This window comes from Anomaloglossus baeobatrachus, chromosome 12, assembly GCF_048569485.1.
Source record: "Anomaloglossus baeobatrachus isolate aAnoBae1 chromosome 12, aAnoBae1.hap1, whole genome shotgun sequence".
Lineage (NCBI taxonomy): Eukaryota > Metazoa > Chordata > Amphibia > Anura > Aromobatidae > Anomaloglossus > Anomaloglossus baeobatrachus.
This window is the reverse complement of record NC_134364.1, coordinates 14,297,089-14,316,771: the sequence shown is the minus strand read 5'-3', so window position 1 is coordinate 14,316,771 and position 19,683 is coordinate 14,297,089. Positions and strand designations below refer to the sequence as shown.

Genomic DNA, 19,683 nt, shown 5'->3' with positions numbered 1-19,683 from the left:
ATAGGAATAGATCCCTCTGTGTGTAATGACTCTATATAATATATAGGAATAGATTCCTCTGTGTGTAATGACTCTATATAATATATAGGAATAGATTCCTCTGTGTGTAATGACTCTATATAATATATAGGAATAGATCCCTCTGTGTGTAATGACTATATAATATATAGGAATAGATCCCTCTGTGTGTAATGACTATATAATATATAGGAATAGATCCCTCTGTGTGTAATGACTATATAATATATAGGAATAGATCCCTCTGTGTGTAATGGCTCTATATAATATATAGGAATAGATCCCTCTGTGTGTAATGACTCTATATAACATATGTGTTTCCCTTTTTGTATTGAATTACTGAAATAAATAAACTTTTTGATGAAATTCTAATTTATTGAGATGCACTTGTAGTTGTTTAATGATTAAAGTGTGCACCAAATTTTAAAAACCCATTTGCTAAATCTATGGAATTGCTATGATCACCACTGAGCTACGCATATTAAATATTCACCGTTACATTCACCCAGCCATTGTTTGTACTATATAATAATAGGACTGAGACATCTTTTTATACAATGTAAAATTTTAATGACTTGCAGAAAAGTAATTTTCCCATTTTGAAGATATATCTTAGTATCTCGTGACCCCAATAAGCTTCAATGGGGGGGGGGGGGGGGGTACATCGTTGATGCAACTCAAAAGCAAATAATTGTAATTGATTTTGGCACAGACAATCCCACAGTCCACAGGTTATGTGGTTAATTATTAGAGAACTAAACTTTCACAATAGGATGAATCCATTATCCTATATAATTGAATCTGTGACACTGGAGACACCGGCAAAGTCTGGAGGATCCAGAGGCACCGTAAGTACCGAGATGTTTTATATATTGGGTGTTTTTCACATTTACTACATTGTTGGGGTTGTTTTTCTATATAATGTATCCTCCATAATAGTCAGTGACACCAATCATCTTCTGATGTGTTGGACTCATAAAATATTTATTTTAGTTACCTTTTGTAGCAACATTCCACAGCATTTCACAGATATCATCATCATCACTGTCCCCATTGGGGCTCAAAATCTAAATTCCATATCATTATATCATTGGATTGTGGGAGGAAACCTGGTACCCAGAAGAAATCCACGCAAACACGGGGAGATTATAAAACTCCTTGCAGATGATGTCTTTGGTGAGAACCCCGGACCTCAGTGCTTTAAAGCTTCAGTGCTAATAACCAAGCCACCATGCTGACACAAATAATTTAATTTCCAATTAATCTGTATTGTAAACACATAAAAATCAATTTATTTTTGAACTCCAATGATATTAGTGGCAGATGTACTTGAACTGACTTTATCATTGATCTGCATATTGAACCATGTTATGAGTGAACTGTTTTATCTAAAATGTATTTTTTTCTTTGAATGGTGGTTTTCTATTAGTAGGAAGTGTTGGACTAACCAGCAGTGTCTATTGGAATGAAGCAATAGAAAGTGTGGGAGATAGCAGTCAAGAATTCATATTTTAGTTGGGTAACTGTGGACAATATATAGACGACATCGTTTTTCATCACATACTCAAAATTATCTAAGTGAGTGAAAGGTTTCTTTGTTTTGCAGAAAAAATGAGGGTCTTTCTGTTTTTGGGAGTGACTTTACTCTTTACATTGGCTTTGGCTGATCATCATGAGGGCGAACATCATGGCAAGGATGACCATCATGACCACAAACGCGGCCATCAGAAGAAAGGGAAACATCATGACAAAGAGCCCCACCATCATCATAATGAGTCCATGCCCTGCCACAAGATAGCTCAATACAATTCCAAATTCACCTTTGACCTGTATCGGCAGGTGGCTCTAGATCATCCTTCTGAGAACCTTGTCTTCTCCCCGGTCAGTATTTCCACTGCATTTGCTTTCCTGTCTCTTGGTGCTAAGGGTCAGACCCACTCACAGATCATTGAAGGAATCAGTTTCAACACTTCTGAGATCTCAGAACAAGAAATGCATGACGGTTTCCACCATCTTCTGGTTCTCCTAAATGATGTGAACAGGGAGGTGCAGCTCAGTGGTGGGAACGCGCTCTTCATCTCCCAGGAACACAAGATTCTGCAGGAGTTCTTAGATAAAGCCAAGAAGCTCTACCACTCCGAGGCATTCTCAACTGACTTCAAAAACAGTGAAGAAGCAAAAAATCAGATCAACAGTTACGTGGAGAAGAAGACCAATGGCAAGATTGCCGATCTGCTGGACAGTGTAGACCAAGATCTCATTTTTGTCCTCATCAACTACATTTATTTTAAAGGTAATCACTTACATTGTAACAGATTCAAAGATTGTACAAAGTCACCCACAGTATTTTCCCAAGGACTCATAAAATTATCAAAGATACAGTGAAGGAAATAATTATTTGAGCCCTTGCTGATTTTGTAAGTTTGCCCACTGACTAAGATATTAACAGTTTTAAATTTTAAGGATAAGTTAACAGTGAGAGATAGAATATCCAAAATAAAATCCAGAAAATGACATTGTATAAATGTTATAAATTTATTTGAATTTTGCAGAGAGAAATAAGTATTTGATCCCTCTGGCAAACAAGACTTAATACTTGGTGGCCGTTCCCTCGTTGGCAGCCCAGCAGTCAGACATTTTTGTAGTTGATGAGGAGGTTTGACGTCAGGGGGAATTTTGCTCCACTCCTCTTTGCAGATCATCTCTAAATCATTAAGATTTTGAGGCTGTCACTTGGTAACTCAGAGCTTCAGCTCTTCAATAAGTTTCATATGGTATTAAGGTCTGGGGACTGGGTCGGCCACTCCATGACCTTAATGGGCTTCTTTTTTAGCCACTCCTTTGTTGCCTTGGCTATATGTTTTGGGTCATTGTTGTGCTGGAACATGACCCATTTTTAATGTCCTGGTGGAGGGAAGGAGGTTGTCACTCAGGATTTTACGGTACATGGTTCTATCCATTGTCCCATTGATAAGGTGAAGTAGTCCTGTGCCCTTAGCGGAGAAAAACCCCCAAAACATGTTTCCACCTCCATGCTTGACAGTGGAGACGGTGTTCTTTGGGTCATAAACAGCATTTCTTTTCCTCCAAACATGGAGAGTTGAGTTAAGGCCAAATAGCTCAATTTTTTTCTTATCTGACCACAGCACCTTCTCCCAATCACTCCCAAAATCATTTAGGAGTTCATTGGCCATCTTCAGACGGGCCGGATGCTCATGAGCCTTCTTCAGATGAGCCGGCTGCTCATGGACCTGCTTCAGACTAGCCAGCTACAAAAGTGCCTTCTTCAGATGGGCCGGCTGTACATGGGCCTTCTTCAGATGGTCCGGCTGCACATGGGCCTTCTTCAGATGGTCTAGCTGCACACGGGCCTTCTTCAGATGGGCTGGCTGCACGTGGGCCTTCTTCTGATGGGCCGACTGTATGTGGGCCTTCTTCAGATGGGCCGGCTGCATGTGGGCCTTATTCAGACGGGCCGGCTGCACATGGACCTTCTTCAGATGGGCCGGCTGCACATAGGCCTTCTTCAGACACCCTTCTTCAGACACCCGGCTGCACATGGGCCTTCTTCAGACGGGCCAGCTGCACAAGGGCCTTATTCAGACAGACCGGCTGCACATGGGCCTTATTCAGACAGGCCGGCTGCACATGGGCCTTCCTTCAGATGGGCCGGCTGCACATGGGTCTTATTCAGATGGGCCGGCTGCACATGGGCCTTCCTTCAGATGGCCCGGCTGCACATGAGCCTTCTTCAGATGGGCCGGCTGCACATGGGCCTTCTTCAGACGGGCCGGCTGCACATGTGCGTTCTTGAGCAGTTGGACTTTGTGGGCATTGCAGGATATTAAGCCATTACGGTTGTTACCAATGGTTTTCTTGGTGACAGTGGTCCCAGTTGCCTTGCGATAATTAACAAGTTCCCCCCGTGTAGTTTTAGGCTGATCTTTCACCTTCCTCATGATCCTGGAGACCCCACGAGGTAAGATTTTGCATGGAACCCCAGAATCGATGTTGATTGACACTCATTTGGTATTTCTTCTATTTTCTTACTATTGCATCAACAGTTGTCTCCGTCTCACCCAGCGTCTTACTTATGGTTTTGTAGCCCATTCCAGCCTTGTGCAGGTCTATGATCTTGTCCCTGGCATCCTTAGAAAGCTCTTTGGTCGCTCATGTTGTAGAGGTTAGAGTCTGACTGATTAGGTTTGTGGACAGGAGTCTTATATACAGGTGACAATGTAAGACGGCGTCTGTAATGCAGGTAGTGAGGGGATTAGGAGCGTCTGTAGGAGCCAGAACTCTTAATGGTTGGTACGGGATCAAATACTTATTTCTCTCTGGAAAATAAAAATAATCTTATGTAATTTATACAATGTGATATTCTGGATTTTATTTTGGATATTCTCTCTCTCACTGTTACAATTATGGACTGTTCATGTCTTTGTCAGTGGCCGAACTCTTACAATATCAGGGATCAAATACTTATTTCCTTCACTGTATATAGGAGGTTGAAATATGACTTTTGTCAGCAGTAATGACTGGCCAGAATGTTTCTCTTGGGTGTTGGACATGGATTGCTAGCAGATGAGTACACTCCACAGTCAGCCATTATTGGGTATACTGTAAATAGTATTGTCCATATAATGTGGCAGCTCAGCCATTATCAGTCCATATGATAACACAATGCCATAATAACATACTACTGTTTTTTCTTCATTTACTTACAGCAAAATGGGAAAATCCATTTGCCAATGAATTGACAACTGAGGGAGATTTTCACGTCAATGAGAACACAACTGTGAAGGTGCCTTTCATGTTCAGGACTGGATTTTACTTGGCGTCCATCACCAGAGAGGTCACTGTGGTCTCCGTACCCTACAATGGAGATGCCGGTGCTTTATTCATCATGCCGAAGGAAGGAAAGTTATCCGAACTGGAACGGAATTTAAACACAGATTCCATTTATAAGTGGAAGAATTCATTGCGCAACAAGTGAGTACATACAGTATCTACCAAACTAAAATTCCAAAAAAAGCAGCACCAATGCAATAAAATGCAGAAGAAAAAAGGCAGCACTCCAATCCCATAAAAGTAAAAATGCTGCTTTTACTCCAATCACATCTACATGAATTATTCAATCTATATATCATATCGATATTTATTTTTCCACCTTTTTGTGCTCTTTGAATCATCTTCACGTTATCTTATAAAGTCCATAGTTTATACAATTAGGTCCAGAAATATTTGAACAGGGACCACATTTTTGTGATTTCAGCTCCGCAGGCCATAATTTTTTATTTAAACTGAAATAAGTGAGATGCAGCGGAAGTGGAGACTTTCACATTTAACTAAAGGGAATAAACAAAAATATCCTCAGCTCAATGTGGTTGAGATCAGTTGATGACTCGGTCATTGCCGAATACTCCACTTCTTTTGCCGAATATTTCATTTCATTGCTTTAAAAAAATCCTTGGTTGCTTTCACAGTATTTTTTGGGTTATTGTCCATTTCTACTATAAAGTGCCGTCTGAGCAACCTTTCTGCGTTTGGTGGAATCTGAGCAGAAAGTCTCGCCCTGTGTAGTTAAGAATTCATCTGGCTGCTTGTGTGTTCAGTCACATCATCAATAAACAATGGAGACCAAGAGCCATTGGAAGCCCTGCATGCCCAGCCAGCACACCACCTCCGCCATTCCATGTGTTACAGGGGACGTGTTGTGCTTTGGATCATGAGCCTTCTCCAGACGTTCTTCTTCCCATCATTTTGGTACAGGTTGACCTTAGTTTCATCTGTCCATACAATGCGTTTCCAGAACTAAGTGGCTTCTTTAGTGTAATCTGGAATTTCTATTTTTAAGGCTGATTAATGGTTTACAGCTTGTGGTGACCCCTCTGTATTTGCTCCTTGTGGTGACCCCTCTGTATTTGATCCTTGTGGTGACTCCTCTGTATTTGCTCCTTGTGGTGACTCCTCTGTATTTGCTCCTTGTGATGATGACCCCTCTGTATTTGCACCTTGTGGTGACCCCTCTGTATTTGCTCCTTGTGGTGACCCCTCTGTATTTGATCCTTGTGGTGACTCCTCTGTATTTGCCCCTTGTGGCGACTCCTCTGTATTTGCACCTTGTGATGACTCCTCTGTATTTGCTCTTTGTGGTGACCCCTCTGTATTTGCACCTTGTGGTGACTCCTCTGTATTTTCTCCTTGTGGTGACCCCTCTGTATTTGCTCCTTGTGGTGACTCCTCTGTATTTGCTCCTTGTGGTGACTCCTCTGTATTTGCTCCTTGTGGTGACTCCTCTGTATTTGCACCTTGTGGTGACCCCTCTGTATTTGCTCCTTGTGGTGACCCCTCTGTATTTGATCCTTGTGGTGACTCCTCTGTATTTGCACCTTGTGATGACTCCTCTGTATTTGCTCTTTGTGGTGACCCCTCTGTATTTGCACCTTGTGGTGACTCCTCTGTATTTTCTCCTTGTGGTGATCCCTCTGTATTTGCTTCTTGTGGTGTCTCCTCTGTATTTGCTTCTTCTGGTGACTCCTCTGTATTTGCTCCTTGTGGTGACTCCTCTGTATTTGCTCCTTGTGGTGACTCCTCTGTATTTTCTCCTTGTGGTGACCCCTCTGTATTTGCACCTTGTGGTGACCCCTCTGTATTTGCTCCTTGTGGTGACTCCTCTGTATTTGCTCCTTGTGGTGACTCCTCTGTATTTGCACCTTGTGATGACTCCTCTGTATTTGCTCTTTGTGGTGACTCCTCTGTATTTGCACCTTGTGGTGACCCCTCTGTATTTGCTCCTTGTGGTGACTCCTCTGTATTTGCTCCTTGTGGTGTCCCCTCTGTATTTGCACCTTGTGGTGACTCCTCTGTATTTTCTCCTTGTGGTGACCCCTCTGTATTTGCTCCTTGTGGTGACTCCTCTGTATTTGCACCTTGTGGTGACCCCTCTGTATTTGCTCCTTGTGGTGACTCCTCTGTATTTGCACCTTGTGGTGACCCCTCTGTATTTGCTCCTTGTGGTGACTCCTCTGTATTTGCACCTTGTGGTGACCTCTCTGTATTTGCACCTTGTGGTGACCCCTCTGTATTTGCACCTTGTGGTGACCTCTCTGTATTTGCATCTTGTGGTGACCCCTCTGTATTTGCACCTTGTGGTGACCTCTCTGTATTTGCATCTTGTGGTGACCCCTCTGTATTTGCACCTTGTGGTGACCCCTCTGTATTTGCACCTTGTGGTGACCCCTCTGTATTTGCTCCTTGTGGTGACTCCTCTGTATTTGCTCCTTGTGGTGACTCCTCTGTATTTGCTCTTTGTGGTGACTCCTCTGTATTTGATCCTTGTGGTGACCCCTCTGTATTTGCTCTTTGTGGTGACTCCTCTGTATTTGATCCTTGTGGTGACCCCTCTGTATTTGCACCTTGTGGTGACTCCTCTGTATTTGCACCTTGTGGTGACCCCTCTGTATTTGCTCCTTGTGGTGACTCCTCTGTATTTGATCCTTGTGGTGACCCCTCTGTATTTGCTCTTTGTGGTGACTCCTCTGTATTTGCTCCTTGTAGTGACCCCTCTGTATTTGCTCCTTGTGGTGACTCCTCTGTATTTGCACCTTGTGGTGACCCCTCTGTATTTGCACCTTGTGGTGACTCCTCTGTATTTGCTCCTTGTGGTGACTCCTCTGTATTTGCTCCTTGTGGTGACTCCTCTGTATTTGATCCTTGTGGTGACCCCTCTGTATTTGCTCTTTGTGGTGACTCCTCTGTATTTGATCCTTGTGGTGACCCCTCTGTATTTGCACCTTGTGGTGACTCCTCTGTATTTGCACCTTGTGGTGACTCCTCTGTATTTGATCCTTGTGGTGATCCCTCTGTATTTGCACCTTGTGGTGACTCCTCTGTATTTGCTCCTTGTGGTGACTCCTCTGTATTTGATCCTTGTGGTGACTCCTCTGTATTTGATCCTTGTGGTGACCCCTCTGTATTTGCACCTTGTGGTGACTCCTCTGTATTTGGTCCTTGTGGTGATCCCTCTGTATTTGCACCTTGTGGTGACTCCTCTGTATTTGATCCTTGTGGTGATCCCTCTGTATTTGCACCTTGTGGTGACTCCTCTGTATTTGCTCCTTGTGGTGACTCCTCTGTATTTGCTCTTTGTGGTGACTCCTCTGTATTTGATCCTTGTGGTGACCCCTCTGTATTTGCACCTTGTGGTGACTCCTCTGTATTTGGTCCTTGTGGTGATCCCTCTGTATTTGCACCTTGTGGTGACTCCTCTGTATTTGCACCTTATGGAGACCCCTCTGTATTTGCACCTTGTGGTGACTCCTCTGTATTTGCACCTTGTGGTGACTCCTCTGTATTTGATCCTTGTGGTGATCCCTCTGTATTTGCTCCTTGTGGTGACCTCTCTGTATTTGCACCTTATGGTGACCCTTCTGTATTTGATCCTTGTGATGATGACCCCTCTGTATTTGCACCTTGTGGTGACCCCTCTGTATTTGATCCTTGTGATCATGACCCCTCTGTATTTGCACCTTGTGGTGACCCCTCTGTATTTGCACCTTGTGGTGACTCCTCTGTATTTGCACCTTGTGGAGACTCCTCTGTATTTGCACCTTGTGGTGACTCCTCTGTATTTCCTCCTTGTGGTGACTCCTCTGTATTTGCTCCTTGTGGTGACCCCTCTGTATTTGCTCCTTGTGGTGACTCCTCTGTATTTGCTCCTTGTGGTGACCCCTCTGTATTTGCACCTTGTGGTGACCCCTCTGTATTTGCTCCTTGTGGTGACTCCTCTGTATTTGCTCCTTGTGGTGACTCCTCTGTATTTGCACCTTGTGGTGACTCCTCTGTATTTGCCCCTTGTGGTGACCCTTCTGTATTTTATCTGTCGCGGGCGGAAGAGGGGACGCTGCGCTCACCACGCTCGGGTCCGGCGTTGCTGCTGCTTGGTGGCTCGAGCGGTGGGCCGAATCCGGGGACTCGAGCGGCGCTCCTCGCCCGTGGGTGAAAAGGGTGGTTTGTTGGGGTTTGGGATGTCGGTTCGTGACGCCACCCACGGTGTGTGGTGAGGTTGGGGCACCACCGCTGCTCTGTACGGGTATCTCGGGAGCGATGACAGGGAGCAGCTGGGATGTTTCTCTCCCTTCCGTGGGTAGGGGGATTTTGGTAGTCCCGGGGCCCGGAGTTATTGTCTGTTTGGTGGATTGCAGGGACTGGCCAGGTGCAGGGTCGCGGGGCAGCGCAGTGCCAGACGGCACGGTGGTACTTACTCAGCCAGTAACGCACATGGAGTCTCTTGTAAAACAAACGGCTGGATGGACAAGTCCCACAGACGGCTGTGGCGGTCACTCCCGGTCGGTTGGCGGTAACTGTCTCTCCCTGCACCGGTGTTATGTTCTCGGCCCCAAATGGCTTCCCACCGGTAGCCCGCTCCCCAGCGGTGTGTTGGCTAAGGGAGCCCCTTTTGTTGCCTGCAGGCTCTGGCCCTGGGAGCTCTAGCTCTGGCGGTAGCTTTATCTTCCTCACGGTTTGGATGGTTGCCTTCAGTCGGGTCTTTATTGCTGGGAAACCCCGGAGGTTCCTGTCGCTGACGGATTTGACTGGTTTAACGGCGACTCCTAGCCTGGTTGGGGTCCGTAGGCCCTGCCGGATGGTGCTGGCTTCTCTGCGCTCCCATGTCCGGTACTGGCGGGCCACCGCCCGTCCCCGATCCTTATGGTTGTGCGTCAATCTGCCTCTCCTGCAGATGGTCACCACCGTCTGCCAACCTTGCTGTATGTGCCCGGGCCACGTACCCGGACACGGTCAGTCTGCTCCTCCACTACTACCTCCTTCAACTTCAAACTCTCCTACTCAACTCTATTGCCCTTCTTTCCCGCCTCCAGGACTGTGAACTCCTCAGTGGGAGGAGCCAACCGCCTGGCTCCGCCCCACCTGGTGTGGACATCAGCCCCTGGAAGGATGCAACAAGGATTTGTGTGTGTGGCTGGTGTGCATAACCGGGGTGTGGGGTGTGTTGTTGCAGTACCTGTGACGTCCAGGGCGCCACAGATCCTTGTGGTGACCCCTCTGTATTTGATCCTTGTGATGATGACCCCTCTGTTTTGCACCTTGTGGTGACTCCTCTGTATTTGCACCTTGTGGTGACTCCTCTGTATTTGCTCCTTGTGGTGACCCCTCTGTATTTGCACCTTGTGGTGACCCCTCTGTATTTGCACCTTGTGGTGACCCCTCTGTATTTGCACCTTGTGGTGACTCCTCTGTATTTGCTCCTTGTGGTGACCCCTCTGTATTTGCACCTTGTGGTGACCCCTCTGTATTTCCTCCTTGCGGTGACTCCTCTGTATTTTCTCCTTGTGGTGACTCCTCTGTATTTGCACCTTGTGGTGACCCCTCTGTATTTGCACCTTGTGGAGACCCCTCTGTATTTGCACCTTGTGGTGACCCCTCTGTATTTCCTCCTTGCGGTGACTCCTCTGTATTTTCTCCTTGTGGTGACTCCTCTGTATTTGCACCTTGTGGTGACCCCTCTGTATTTGCACCTTGTGGAGACCCCTCTGTATTTCCGTTCATGAAATCTTCTCTTTATGGTGGACTTCCTGAAGAGTGTTCTTTCCTTGGATGGATGTTGTGGAGCAGTTTTGCTTCACTAATGAAAAGATTCTGCGATCATTCACCACTATTGTCTTTCTTGGACATCCAGGCCTCTTTGAGTTCCCATGTTCTCATTTTTTCCCAGAATATTCCAAAGTGTTCATTTGGCCACTAATATTTCTGCTATGTCTCTGATGGATTTCTTCTTGTATTTCAGCCCAATGATGGTCTGTTTTTCCTCCATTGAGAGCTCCTTTGACTGCATGTTGAGGGGTCACAACAACCGCTTCCAAATACAAATATCACACCTGGAATCAGCTCCAGACCTTTTACCTGATTAATTGATGATAGATTAATGAGGGAATAGCCCATTAGAGAACTTTTGAGATCATTTTCCAACTACTTTTAGTCCCTTGAAAAAGAGGCAGCTACAGTATATGTTAAAGAGCTGTTTTTCTAAACCCTTCCTCCAAGTAGGATGTGAATAACCTCAAATTAAAGCTGAGAATATGCCCGGAACAACTCATATTGATTGCATAACTGTATATTGAAAGTGTTTTGGTAAACAGGTAAAATGCCAAAATTTGTGTCATTGTCCAAATATTTCTGGATCTAACTGTATATTATCTGAAAACCTGTTCTTCATTTTATTTTACTTTAGTTTTGTGGACCTTCACCTTCCCAAAGTCTCCATCACCGGTACTGTCAACCTTAAAGAAACATTGGGCAAGATGGGAATCGTAGACGTCTTCTCAGACAGCGCTGATCTATCCGGCATCACTGGAGAAGCCAAGGCAAAGATCTCTAAGGTAAATGTTACCGACCTATCTACCCCCTCTCTCTCTCTCGTAAGACCATGTATTATAATAGGCGTCTTCTCCACCTCTGTAGGCTGTCCACAAAGCTGTGCTCAATGTTAATGAGCAGGGGACGGAGGCGTCCGGCGTCACAGAGCTTGAGGGATCATTCATGAGGCTTCCGGTTACAGTCAAATACGACCGTCCTTATATTTTTACTGTGTATGATCTTAAGGCTAAAAGTGTTCTTTTTACTGGAAGAGTCTTCAACCCCAACAAATGATTATTTGTCAAACTTTTCTTCAATAAAATGTTACATTTTATCAATGTTGTCGCCTATTTTATATAACTGTTACATTTATTGGACCATCTCCTGCCCGTACTCACCAGGAGATCACCGGAGAAGCGATACCAAGGACGGGGACGGCCGTTACTTGACAGTCGCTTCTTTTATTTGCTCTCCAAGATGATATCTTATTAAGGTATGGCGTAAAACATGGAAAGTGTAAAGGAGAACATGAGGCCAAGACCCTGAAGACGTCCAAGCAATAAAATTATAAGCCGGAGGGTAACAGCCTTACTGGACCCCGAAGCCTTGGCCATCGTCCAACGTAAAATGATCCCGAAGTCCTTTAGGTCAATGATACTCACTTGCCATGAAAAACCGCCTTGAGGCAGAAGCAATAGAGATAAGCGAATATGTTTGACTGTTATTGAATTCTTCACAAATAGGACAAAAATCTGCATTCACCAAAAAGAGTTTTATTTTCTGGAAAAGGCCATCAAAATTAAAAAATAATAAAAATAACTAAAAAGACACCCATCCCACTGCTCACCTCGCTGGTCTATCCGCTCCGCTCCATCACTGGTCCAGACTTTATCACATGTTATCACCACCACTCGTGGCCAAACCACCAGGGGCGTTCTCACTGGCCTGGGATGATTCTATAGTTAAGCGCACAAGATGACATACATCATAACATCATCACATTGTGCAGAAATATCCTATTATTATTATACTAATATTCAGCATCAGGTTGGCAGTATTATAGCAGTTATATTCTTGTATATAGGGGCAGTATTATAGCAGTTATATTCTTGTATATAGGGGCAGTATTATAGCAGTTATATTCTTGTACATAGGGGGCAGTATTATAGTAGTTATATTCTTGTACATAGGGGGCAGTATTATAGTAGTTATATTCTTGTACATAAGGGGCAGTATTATAGTAGTTATATTCTTGTACATAAGGGGCAGTATTATAGTAGTTATATTCTTGTACATAGGGAGCAGTATTATAGTAGTTATATTCTTGTACATAAGGGGCAGTATTATAGCAGTTATATTCTTGTACATAAGGGGCAGTATTATAGTAGTTATATTCTTGTACATAGGGAGCAGTATTATAGTAGTTATATTCTTGTACATAGGGACAGTATTATAGTAGTTATATTCATGTACATAGGAGCAGTATTATAGTAGTTATATTCTTGCACATAGGATCAGTATTATAGTAGTTATATTCTTGTACATAGGGGCGGTATTATAGTAGTTATATTCTTGTATATTGGAGCAGTATTATTGTAGTTATATTCTTGTACATAGGAGCAGTATTATAGTAGTCATATTCTTGCACATAGGATCAGTATTATAGTAGTTATATTCTTGTACATAGGGAGCAGTATTATAGTAGTTATATTCTTGAACATGGGGGCAGTATTATAGTAGTTATATTCTTGTACATAGGAGCAGTATTATAGTACTTATATATTTGTACATAGGGGCAGTATTATAGTAGTTATATTATTGTACATAGAGGCAGTATTATAGTAGTTATATTCTTGTACATAGGGGCAGTATTATAGTAGTTATATTCTTGTACATAAGGGGCAGTATTATAGTAGTTATATTCTTGTACATAGGAGCAGGATTATAGTACTTATATTCTTGTACATAGGGGCAGTATTATAGTAGTTATATTCTTGTACATAGGAGCAGTATTATAGTAGTCATATTCTTGCACATAGGATCAGTATTATAGTAGTTATATTCTTGTACATAGGGGCGGTATTATAGTAGTTATATTCTTGTATATAGGAGCAGTATTATTGTAGTTATATTCTTGTACATAGGAGCAGTATTATAGTAGTCATATTCTTGCACATAGGAGCAGTACTATAGTAGTTATATTCTTGTACATAGGGGCAGTATTATAGTAGTCATATTCTTGCACATAGGAGCAGTACTATAGTAGTTATATTCTTGTACATAGGAGCAGTATTATAGTAGTTATATTCTTGAACATGGGGGCAGTATTATAGTAGTTATATTCTTGTAAATAGGGGCAGTATTATAGTAGTTATATTATTGTACATAGGGGCAGTATTATAGTAGTTATATTCTTGTACATAGGGGGCAGTATTATAATAGTTATATTCTTGTACATAGAGGCAGTATTATAGTAGTTATATTCTTGTACATAGGGGGAGTATTATAGTAGTAATATTCTTGTACATAGGGACAGTATTATAGTAGTTATATTCTTGTACATAGAGGCAGTATTATAGTAGTTATATTCTTGTACATAGGAGCAGTATTATAGTAAATATATTATTGTACATAGGAGCAGTATAATAGTAGATATATTCTTGTACATAGGGACAGTATTATAGTAGTTATATTCTTGTACATAGGAGCAGTATTATAATAGTCATATTTTTGTACATAGGGAGCAGTATTATAGTAAATATATACTTATACATAGGAGCAGTATTATAGTAGTTATATTCTTGTACATAGGAGCAGTATTATAGTAGTCATATTCTTGCGCATAGGAGCAGTATTATTGTACTTATATTCTTGTACATAGGAGCAGTATTATAGTAGTAATATTCATGTACATAGAGGCAGTATTAGAGTAGTTATATTCTTGTACATAGAGGCAGTATTCTAGTAGTTATATTCTTGTACATAGGGGCAGTATTATAGTAGTTATATTCTTGTACATAGGAGCAGTATTAGAGTAGTTATATTCTTGTACATAGGAGCAGTATTAGAGTAGTTATATTCTTGTACATAGCGGCAGTATTAGAGTAGTTATATTCTTGTACATAGAGGCAGTATTCTAGTAGTTATATTCTTGTACATAGGGGCAGTATTATAGTAGTTATATTCTTGTACATAGGGGGAGTATTATAGTAGTAATATTCTTGTACATAGGGGCAGTATTATAGTAGTTATATTCTTGAACATAGGGGCAGTATTATAGTAGTTATATTCTTGTACATAGGGGGAGTATTATAGTAGTAATATTCTTGTACATAGGGACAGTATTATAGTAGTTATATTCTTGTACATAGAGGCAGTATTATAGTAGTTATATTCTTGTACATAGGAGCAGTATTATAGTAAATATATTATTGTACATAGGAGCAGTATTATAGTAGATATATTCTTGTACATAGGGAGCAGTATTATAGTAAATATATTCTTGTACATAGGAGCAGTATTATAGTAGTTATATTCTTGTACATAGGGGCGGTATAATAGTAGTTATATTCTTGTACATAGGAGCAGTATTATAGTAGTTTTATTCTTGTACACAGAGGCAGTATTATAATAGTTATATTCTTGTACATAGGGGGAGTATTATAGTAGTAATATTCTTGTAAATAGGGGCAGTATTATAGTAGTTATATTCTTGTACATAGGGGCAGTATTACAGTAGTTATATTCTTGTACATAGGGGGCAGTATTATAGTAGTTATATTCTTGTACATAGGAGCAGTATTATAATAGTTATATTCTTGTACATAGGGGCAGTATTATGGTAGTTATATTCTTGTACATAGGGGCAGTATTATAGTAGTTATATTCTTGTACATAGGAGCAGTATTATAACAGTTATATTCTTGTACATTGGGGCAGTATTATAGTAGTTATATTCTTGTACATAGGAGCAGTATTACAGTAGTTATAGTCTTGTACATAGGAGCAGTATTACAGTAGTTATAGTCTTGTACATAGGGGGAGTATTATAGTAGTAATATTCTTGTACATAGGGACAGTATTATAGTAGTTATATTCTTGTACATAGGAGCAGTATTATAGTAAATATATTATTGTACATAGGAGCAGTATTATAGTAGATATATTCTTGTACATAGGGACAGTATTATAGTAGTTATATTCTTGTACATAGGAGCAGTATTATAATAGTCATATTTTTGTACATAGGGAGCAGTATTATAGTAAATATATTCTTGTACATAGGAGCAGTATTATAGTAGTTATATTCTTGTACATAGGAGCAGTATTATAATAGTCATATTTTTGTACATAGGGAGCAGTATTATAGTAAATATATTCTTGTACATAGGAGCAGTATTATAGTAGTTATATTCTTGTACATAGGGGGAGTATTATAGTAGTAATATTCTTGTACATAGGGGCAGTATTATAGTAGTTATATTCTTGTACATAGAGGCAGTATTATAGTAGTTATATTCTTGTACATAGGAGCAGTATTATAGTAAATATATTATTGTACATAGGAGCAGTATTATAGTAGATATATTCTTGTACATAGGAGCAGTATTATAATAGTCATATTTTTGTACATAGGGAGCAGTATTATAGTAAATATATTCTTATACATAGGAGCTGCATTATAGTAGTTATATTCTTGTACATAGGAGCGGTATTATAATAGACATATTTTTGTACATAGGGAGCAGTATTACAGTAGTTATAGTCTTGTACATAGGAGCAGTATTATAGTAGTTATATTCTTGTACATAGAGGCAGTATTATAGTAGTTATATTCTTGTACATAGTGGCAGTATTATAGTAGTTATATTCTTGTACATAGGGACAGTATTATAGTAGTTATATTCTTGTACATAGAGGCAGTATTATAGTAGTTATATTCTTGTACATAGGGGAAGTATTATAGTAGTAATATTCTTGTACATAGGGACAGTATTATAGTAGTTATATTCTTGTACATAGGAGCAGTATTATAGTAAATATATTATTGTACATAGGAGCAGTATTATAGTAGATATATTCTTGTACATAGGGACAGTATTATAGTAGTTATATTCTTGTACATAAGAGCAGTATTATAATAGTCATATTTTTGTACATAGGGGGCAGTATTATAGTAGTTATATTCTTGTAAATAGGGGCAGTATTATAGTAGTTATATTATTGTACATAGGGGGCAGTATTATAGTAGTTATATTCTTGTACGTAGGAGCAGTATTATAGTAGTTATATTCTTGTACATAGGGGGCAATATTACAGCAGTTATATTCTTGTACATAGGAGCAGTATTATAATAGTTATATTCTTGTACATAGGGGCAGTATTATAGTAGTTATATTCTTGTACATAGGGGCAGTATTATAGTAGTTATATTCTTGTACATAGGGGCAGTATTATAGTAGTTATATTCTTGTACATAGGGGCAGTATTATAGTAGTTATATTCTTGTATATAGAGGGCAGTATTATAGTAGATATATTCTTGTACATAGGAGCAGTATTACAGTAGTTATAGTCTTGTACATAGGAGCAGTATTATAGTAGTTATATTCTTGTACATAGGGGACAGTATTACAGCAGTTATATTCTTGTACATAGAGGCAGTATTATAGTAGTAATATTCTTCTACATAGGAGCAGTATTATAGTAGTAATATTCTTGTACATAGGGACAGTATTACAGTAGTTATATTCTTGTACATAGGGGCAGTATTATAGTAGTTATACTCTTGTACATAGGGGCAGTATTATAGTAGTTATATTCTTGTACAGAGAGGCAGTATTATAGTAGTTATATTCTTGTACATAGGAGCAGTATTATAGTAGATATATTCTTGTACATAGGGACAGTATTATAGTAGTTATATTTTTGTACATAGGAGCAGAATTATAATAATCATATTTTTGTACATAGGGAGCAGTATTATAGTAAATATATTCTTATACATAGGAGCAGTATTATAGTAGTTATATTCTTGTACATAGGAGCAGTATTATAATAGTCATATTTTTGTACATAGGGAGCAGTATTATAGTAAATATATTCTTATACATAGGGGCAGTATTATAGTAGTTATATTCTTGTACATAGGAGCAGTATTATGGTAGTTATATTCTTGTACATAGGGGCGGTATTATAGTAGTTATATTCTTGTACATAGGAGCAGTATTATAGTAGTTATATTCTTGTATATAGGAGCAGTATTATTGTAGTTATATTCTTGTACATAGGAGCAGTATTATAGTAGTCATATTCTTGCACATAGGAGCAGTACTATAGTAGTTATATTCTTGTACATAGGAGCAGTATTATAATAGTTATATTCTTGTACATAGGGGCAGTATTATAGTAGTTATATTCTTGTACATAGGAGCAGTATTATAGTAGTTATATTCTTGTACATAGGAGCAGTATTATAGTAGTTATATTCTTGTACATAGGGGGCAGTATTATAGTAGTTATATTCTTATACATAGGAGCAGTATTATAGTAGTTATATTCTTGTACATAGGGGCAGTATTATAGTAGTTATATTCTTGTACATAGGAGCAGTATTATTGTAGTTATATTCTTGTACATAGGAGCAGTATTATAGTAGTCATATTCTTGCACATAGGAGCAGTACTATAGTAGTTATATTCTTGTACATAGGGGCAGTATTATAGTAGTTATATTCTTGAACATGGGGGCAGTATTATAGTAGTTATATTCTTGTACATAGGGAGCAGTATTATAATAGTTATATTCTTGTACATAGGGAGCAGTATTATAGTAGTTATATTCTTGAACATGGGGGCAGTATTATAGTACTTATATTCTTGTACATAGGAGCAGTATTATAGTACTTATATTCTTGTATTCTTGTACATAGGGGCAGTATTATAGTAGTTATATTCTTGTAAATAGGGGCAGTATTATAGTAGTTATATTCTTGTACATAGAGGCAGTATTATAGTAGATATATTCTTGTACATAGGGACAGTATTATAGTAGTTATATTCTTGTACATAGGAGCAGTATTATAATAGTCATATTTTTGTACATAGGGAGCAGTATTAAAGTAAATATATTCTTGTACATAGGAGCAGTATTATAGTAAATATATTCTTGTACATAGGAGCAGTATTATAGTAGTCATATTCTTGTACATAGGGGGCAGTATTATAGTAGTTATATTCTTGTACATAGGGAGCAGTATTATTGTAGTTATATTCTTGTACATAGGGGCAGTATTATAGTAGTTATATTCTTGTACATAGGAGCAGTATTATAGTACTTATATTCTTGTACATAGGGGCAGTATTATAGTAGTTATATTCTTGTACATAGGGGCCGTATTATAGTACTTATATTCTTGTACATAGGAGCAGTATTATAGTAGTTATATTCTTGTACATAGGGGCAGTATTATAGTACTTATATTCTTGTACATAGAGGGCAGTATTATAGTAGTTATATTCTTGTAAATAGGGGCAGTATTATAGTAGTTATATTATTGTACATAGGGGCAGTATTATAGTAGTTATATTCTTGTACATAGGAGCAGTATTATAGTACTTATATTCTTGTACATAGGGGGCAGTATTACAGCAGTTATATTCTTGTACATAGGAGCAGTATTATAATAGTTATATTCTTGTACATAGGGGCAGTATTATAGTAGTTATATTCTTGTACATAGGGGGCAGTATTATAGTAGTTATATTCTTGTACATAGGAGCAGTATTAAAATAGTTATATTCTTGTACATAGGGGCAGTATTATAGTAGATATATTCTTGTACATAGGAGCAGTATTACAGTAGTTATAGTCTTGTACATAGGAGCAGTATTATAGTAGTAATATTCTTGTACATAGGGGACAGTATTACAGCAGTTATATTCTTGTACATAGGGGGCAGTATTATAGTAGATATATTCTTGTACATAGGGAGCAGTATTATAGTAGTTATATTCTTGTATATAGGGGCAGTATTATAGTAGTTATATTCTTGTACATAGGGGCAGTATTATAGTAGTTATATTCTTGTATATAGGGGCAGTATTATAGTAGATATATTCTTGTACATAGGGGCAGTATTATAGTAGTTATATTCTTGTACATGGGGGCAATTTTTATTATAAAACAAACAAATACAATTATAAAAACACAAAATTGCCCGAAGAAAACACAAATCACTGCATTCTGCGGTCACATATACAAAAGCACTAAATAATCACATTACATGCAT

General features: G+C 39.4%; 1 protein-coding gene across 1 annotated transcript; it reads left to right on the top strand.

The window, feature by feature from the left end:
- The first annotated feature begins 1,629 nt into the window (after positions 1–1,629).
- On the top strand, positions 1,630–11,688 carry LOC142258571 (alpha-1-antitrypsin-like). Its single transcript, XM_075331200.1, has 4 exons — positions 1,630–2,311; positions 4,746–5,010; positions 11,270–11,417; positions 11,500–11,688. Exons 1-4 carry the CDS (start codon positions 1,630–1,632, stop codon positions 11,686–11,688), a joined length of 1,284 nt encoding a protein of 427 aa, XP_075187315.1.
- The last annotated feature ends 7,995 nt before the right edge of the window (positions 11,689–19,683 follow it).

Excerpts from the sequence above, each read along its gene's own strand:
- LOC142258571 (XM_075331200.1), top strand. The coding sequence starts at position 1,630 with ATGAGGGTCTTTCTGTTTTTGGGAGTGACTTTACTCTTTACATTGGCT. Across the intron at positions 5,011-11,269 it reads AAGAATTCATTGCGCAACAA|TTTTGTGGACCTTCACCTTC; the intron begins GTGAGTACATAC and ends ATTTTACTTTAG. Across the intron at positions 11,418-11,499 it reads CCAAGGCAAAGATCTCTAAG|GCTGTCCACAAAGCTGTGCT; the intron begins GTAAATGTTACC and ends CCACCTCTGTAG.